Consider the following 5,946-nt stretch of genomic DNA (forward strand, 5'->3'; position numbering starts at 1 on the left):
GGGGGGCGGGGAGAGAGACTGGACCCTTAAATTTAGTATTTTCAACCAGTGAATTTGCTAAACTGTTCCTATTTTCTAAGATATAATGATTTCATCTGATAGAACAACTCAGATTATGTCATTTAAAAGGATTATTTTGACTCTAGGGGGTGTATAAACACATTTTATTAACGTTTTAATTTTGAGCTTGTTGCAGAATCTCCCCAATGGAAATTTCAAAAAGTTGGCATGTACGGCATGCGATTCGCCCTCGACAATTTGACACATAGTGAACAAAGGTTCATAACTCTGTATCAAGTGGGACACTGGTCTCAATTTCTGTAGGTGACACTCCACCCTTCTACACAATTACAGGATATGGGATATGCCCTTCTGCTAGTAACAGTAGAAGACTGACAAACATGTCTGTGGTGCATATTTAGTTCCCTACACTAGTACCAGTGGGGGACTAACAAACATCTCTGTGATAAAGATTTAGTTCCCTCTCCTGTAAGTACCAGTGGGGACTAAAAAGCATCTCTGTAATACAGATTTAGTTCCCTAGAAGTGAGTAGTCCACCAGTACATGTTGTAACCGTTGGGGACTAACAAACATTTCTGTGATACAGTTTTAGTTCCCTCTCCTATAAAGTACTAACAAACATTTCTGTGATACAGATTTAGTTCCCTACTTTGTAAATACTAGTGAAGGACTAACAAGCATTTCTGTGATACAGATTTAGTTCCCTCCACCTGTTCATATTGTACCCGTGGGGGACTAACAAACATTTCTGTGATACAGATTTAGTTCCCTCCCTCCCCTGTAAATACTAGTTGGTGACTAACAAACATGTCTGTGTTACAGATTTAGTTCCCTCCCTCCCCTGTAAATACTAGTTGGGGACTAACAAACATTTTTGTGATACAGGTTTAGTTCCCTCCCTCCCTCCCCTGTAATTACCAGTGGGGGACTAACAAACATGTATGTGTTACAGATTTAGTTCCCTACCCTTAAAGTACCAGTGGGGGACTAACAAACATTTCTGTGATACAAATTTAGTTCCCTCTCCTGTAAGTATCCGTCGGGGACTAACAAGCATTGCTCTGATGAATTTCTTTTATACCTTTCTTCCTCCTTCTCCAATTCTTTTGCAGTCTCTTTCTCAGCTTCTATTTGTCTAGCCATTTCCTTCCTCTCTTGTTCTACTTTCTCCAGTTCCTGTCTTAACGCTTCCTTCTCCGCAGCCAACTGTCATCATAAAATCGCCATTGAGAATATTACACACACATTTCAGTTTAAAGTTTTCACAAAATCAAACAACTGCTGTTTACTGCAGCAGCTAGGACATTTAAAAAGTTCAAGATATTTTAATTTGTTCAAATTCTTATTATTGGTATCCATTATCACAGCAGTGATCTGTATCACCTTATAGGGTTTCAGGTTCTCAGCTAAAACAAAAGTTACCATAGTGTCAAAGGGTATAAAAATATTAAGAGACACATATGATCAGTGAGTGATCGCCAATGAGTTACAGGGAATCACATGATTTAACATGGTTGGAATTTTATAATCCTCAGTCTAAAATTGCAAGTATCTAAAACATCAACTAGCAAAGTTTAATTATAAACTAGCAAAAATTACAAACTGCAAACTAAATAATACAAAATGACAAGTCAAATAGGTTTTTCTGTTTTAATTTACTTGCAATGCTTTGACAATAAGTCAATGGAAGTTGACACAAAGCCCTGAGTGACAATGCATTTTTGTAACTGAAATTACATATTATAAAAAATAACTGGTATATTTTCAGCATAAAGCCTAAAACACTATTGCACGTATCTCTGATCATCGTCAGTAAAACTATCGCCACACCTGATGACACTAGCTTACAGCCAACACTGAAACTTATCAATTTTCAAAGAAAAGGTGAGAAAAAAGTTACTTGCAGATGTTTTCAAGCTGTCACTATTTTGACTCCCATTTATATCAATGTAACTCCCATTTATATCAATGTAACTCACATTTATATCAATGTAACTCACATGTATATCAATGTAACTCATATTTATATCAATGTAACTCATATTCATATCAATGTTACTCACATTTATATCAATGTAACTCACAATTATATCAATGTAACTCACATTTATATCAATATAACACACATTTATATCAATGTTACTCACATTTATATCAATGTTACTCACATTTATATCAATTATCTCATATTTATATCAATATAACTCACATTTAAATCAATATAACTCATATTTATATCAATGTAACTCACTTTTATATCAATATAACTCAGTAACTCATATTTATATCAATAAAACTCACATTTATATCAATGTAACTCACATTCATATCAATGTTACTCACATTTATATTATCAATGTTACTCACATTTATATCAATATAACTCACATTTATATCAATATAACTCATATTTATATCAATGTAACTCACATTTATGTCAATATAACTCATATTTATATCAATGTAACTCACATTTATATCAATGTAACTCACATTTATATCAATATAACACACATTTATATCAATTTTACTCACATTTATATCAATGTTACTCACATTTATATCAATATAACTCAGTAACTCACATTTATATCAATATAACTCACATTTAAATCGATATAACTCATATTTATATCAATGTAACTCGCATTTATATCAATGTAACTCACATTTATGTCAATATAACTCATATTTATATCAATGTAACTAACATTTATGTCAATATAACTCATATTTATATCAAGGTAACTCACATTTATATCAATGTAACTCACATTTATATCAATATTACTCACATTTATATCAATATAACTCACATTTATATCAATATTATTCACATTTATATCAATATAACTCACATTTATATCAATATAACTCATATTTATATCAATGTAACTCACTTTTATATCAATATAACTCAGTAACTCATATTTATATCAATATAACTCACATTTATATCAATGTAACTCACATTCATATCAATGTTACTCACATTTATATTATCAATGTTACTCACATTTATATCAATATAACTCACTTTTATATCAATATAACTCATATTTATATCAATGTTACTCACATTTATATCAATATAACTCAGTAACTCACATTTATATCAATGTAACTCACATTTATATCAATGTTACTCATATTTATATCAATATAACTCAGTAACTCACATTTATATCAATGTAACTCACATTTATATCAATGTAACTCATATTTATATCAATGTAACTCATATTTATATCAACATAACTCATATTTATATCAATGTAACTCATATTAATATAAATGTAACTCACATTTGGTTTTTGAGTTAATTTTGAACCCTGATCCCATTAGAAAATAACTACAATTTCATTACTGATGGTTACACTACCTTGTGGGACTTAAACACTTCATTAAACAAAGAAAACTAGGGCCCAGTCATGCATGTACCGTACCCCCATAACCTATAATTACTAACAGTAACATAAGGAAAGTGTGGAGGGATGGACATGACACCATGCTAACTATAAGCCACTTTAATTATAAGCTTAAAACTTGTTTTATTTATATGTTAACAGGTAATTATGGAGGCACGTTAGTCTAGTGGTAGGACACCGGGCTCATGACCGAAGGGTTGTGGGTTCGAGTCACGTCACGGCACTGTGTTGTATCTTTGAGCAAGATATTTTACTCCGCTTGGTCCAGTCTACTCAGCTGCAAATGAGTACGTGGTTGGGCAGTGCTAGAATTGTTTAATGCTAACTGTGAGCGCCAAAATGGCAGCACAGGCTGTAATGCTCCTCAGGGAGTTGAGAAAGATATTGGCTGGTTGCAAAGGCCCTATAACCACAGATAATAATTTGTGAACCGCTTTGAGACGACCTACGAACTAGGTTGTGATAAAGCGGTATATAAGAACTTCAAATTATTATTATTATTATTATTATTATATTCATATGTTAATAACAGGTAATCATACTGATAATAGCAATACCTGTTTCAGTTCATCATCCAGTCCTGTTTCCTCTGGGCTGTCGTCTGATGTACTCAGATTTTCAAGAAACTCTCTTCAAAAATACAACAAAATATAGATGTAATAAATATAGCACAATCACTATATGTTCCCTATATATTCAGTAACATTTATAACAATTTTACCAGTAATGTGTTTTTGTCATAATGGTAAAAACAGAATTGCGATTTCTAGTAAATGTGAAAAGAAGCATTTCTTTTATTTTTACAATAAAACTGGCTGATATCAGAGAGAAGAATTTTTCTGTTGAAGTAACAACATTGAGTGTGTTACTGCATTACAGTACATCAGGAAATGTTCACCCTGTCAAATGTTGGCCCTTCTTCAGTTAATTATGTGGTTTACTAATGTTTGCAGTAATGCAGTAAATTCGCCCTCATCTCGGAGGGTGAAAAAGGCAAAAATTAAACTGCAGGGAATATTTCCCAGTGTATAGTTTTTCTAATTGCCTGGGACAATAAAAAGGTGATCAATTCAGCATTGATGACCAAATTGTTCCGTCATTTCAGTAACATGGATACATTACCTGTAATCTTTACACTCATCCTCGGTAATCTTCAGCTGATGGTCAAGTTGATCCAGCAGGTTGTCGGTACATTCCTGTAATTACATCAATATGGTAATATTCCTCCCCGTCCCAGGCTCATATATATTCATAAAAACCATTCTCATACACACAAGCAAGAATTCTGTACTCAAACCAACTCTTTTAAACCTTTCACCCCTATGTAACTTAAGTAGACTCTACCATGCATTGATCTGGTCAGTCCATTATGCTCTAGAATGGTGAGAGGGTTAAACTTGCAGGAAACTGTATGACAAAATAAAAATTAAAGTGTATAGACAGAGAAAATGATTTTGCCTCCAGGTTTCTTTAACATTCCTCCAAATTATTAAAAAAACAACACCAGAGTTTTGAATTATTTCTTCCTTGAACTTGGAAATGGCCTGGAGTACAGTGAGACTAAACATGACAATGCCCCGAACTCATCACAGTTAAAAAACAAAGTCATTGGGCTAGGGTTACGATTACATCATGATATTTACCCTTCCAAACATTTCTTGTAGTTTTTGAAAACGAAAATTCATCAACCCCCAAAGCTACATTTCCCCATCAATCATATACTGGGACCCCTGAGGTGTTGTATCATATCAAACAAACATACAGAAAAGGGTTGCAAAGTTTTCATCAAATGACATGTTTGGATATATATATGAATTAAAGGGAAAATGTCTGTTTATGGTGGTCGCTGATTGATCTCAACCTCGACGATATATCATCACAGTCATGTCTGGATTAGGTTTCTTAACAAACATCTAGCTTTAATGTGTCTGTATAACCATTAATACAAACTTACACTTGACGTATAACAAGCCATTCGGAAAGATATGTCTCGCCTATGCCCCGCTTTGACCATCAATGCACATATCAGAGAAACTAACTTGAACACAAAAATGTAATGTTGACGCCATCGCCGGAAAACCAAAACCTAAGTGTCGCTTCCACTTCGTGGAGGTGAGACAAAAACTATTGTATAAACGGTAATTTTCAGGATTGGTGGGCTTGAATAAGAGATGAGAAATTGTTTTATGATAAAAATGAAGTATTTATTGTCAATATAACTATTGGATACATTTGTATTTTAATTGAAAATTTAATAAAACCTGGCAATATGCAGTGGTAAAAGAATACAAGAGGCCCAAGGGCCTTAGCGGTCACCTGAGTTATATCATAGGTACTGGTAGCTTTATTTTATTGTTTAGATGTGATGTGGAAATCAGCATGTAAACTAAGTGAAATACAATACTTGTCATGTCATCAATGGATAAGAATTTGAAAATATTGGTAAATGTTCCCTTTGGGGCCCCGCCCTAGCCCCTGGGGATGGGGCAGGAATCC

At 33.3% G+C, this 5,946-nt stretch overlaps 1 protein-coding gene across 1 annotated transcript in view; it reads right to left on the minus strand.

Annotated features, from left to right (window-relative positions):
* Positions 1-5,946, minus strand: part of LOC110458887 (beclin-1-like) — a 29,043-nt gene that overhangs the window by 15,177 nt on the left and 7,920 nt on the right. The window contains exons 6-8 of the mRNA XM_021510847.1: positions 4,573-4,646; positions 4,008-4,080; positions 1,104-1,228 (exon numbers count right to left, since the gene is read on the minus strand). Of these exons, the coding sequence (XP_021366522.1) occupies positions 1,104-1,228; positions 4,008-4,080; positions 4,573-4,646 (272 nt within the window). The remainder of the gene's footprint in view (positions 1-1,103; positions 1,229-4,007; positions 4,081-4,572; positions 4,647-5,946) is intronic.

Source organism: Mizuhopecten yessoensis, unplaced genomic scaffold, assembly GCF_002113885.1.
Source record: "Mizuhopecten yessoensis strain PY_sf001 unplaced genomic scaffold, ASM211388v2 scaffold9847, whole genome shotgun sequence".
NCBI lineage: Eukaryota > Metazoa > Mollusca > Bivalvia > Pectinida > Pectinidae > Mizuhopecten > Mizuhopecten yessoensis.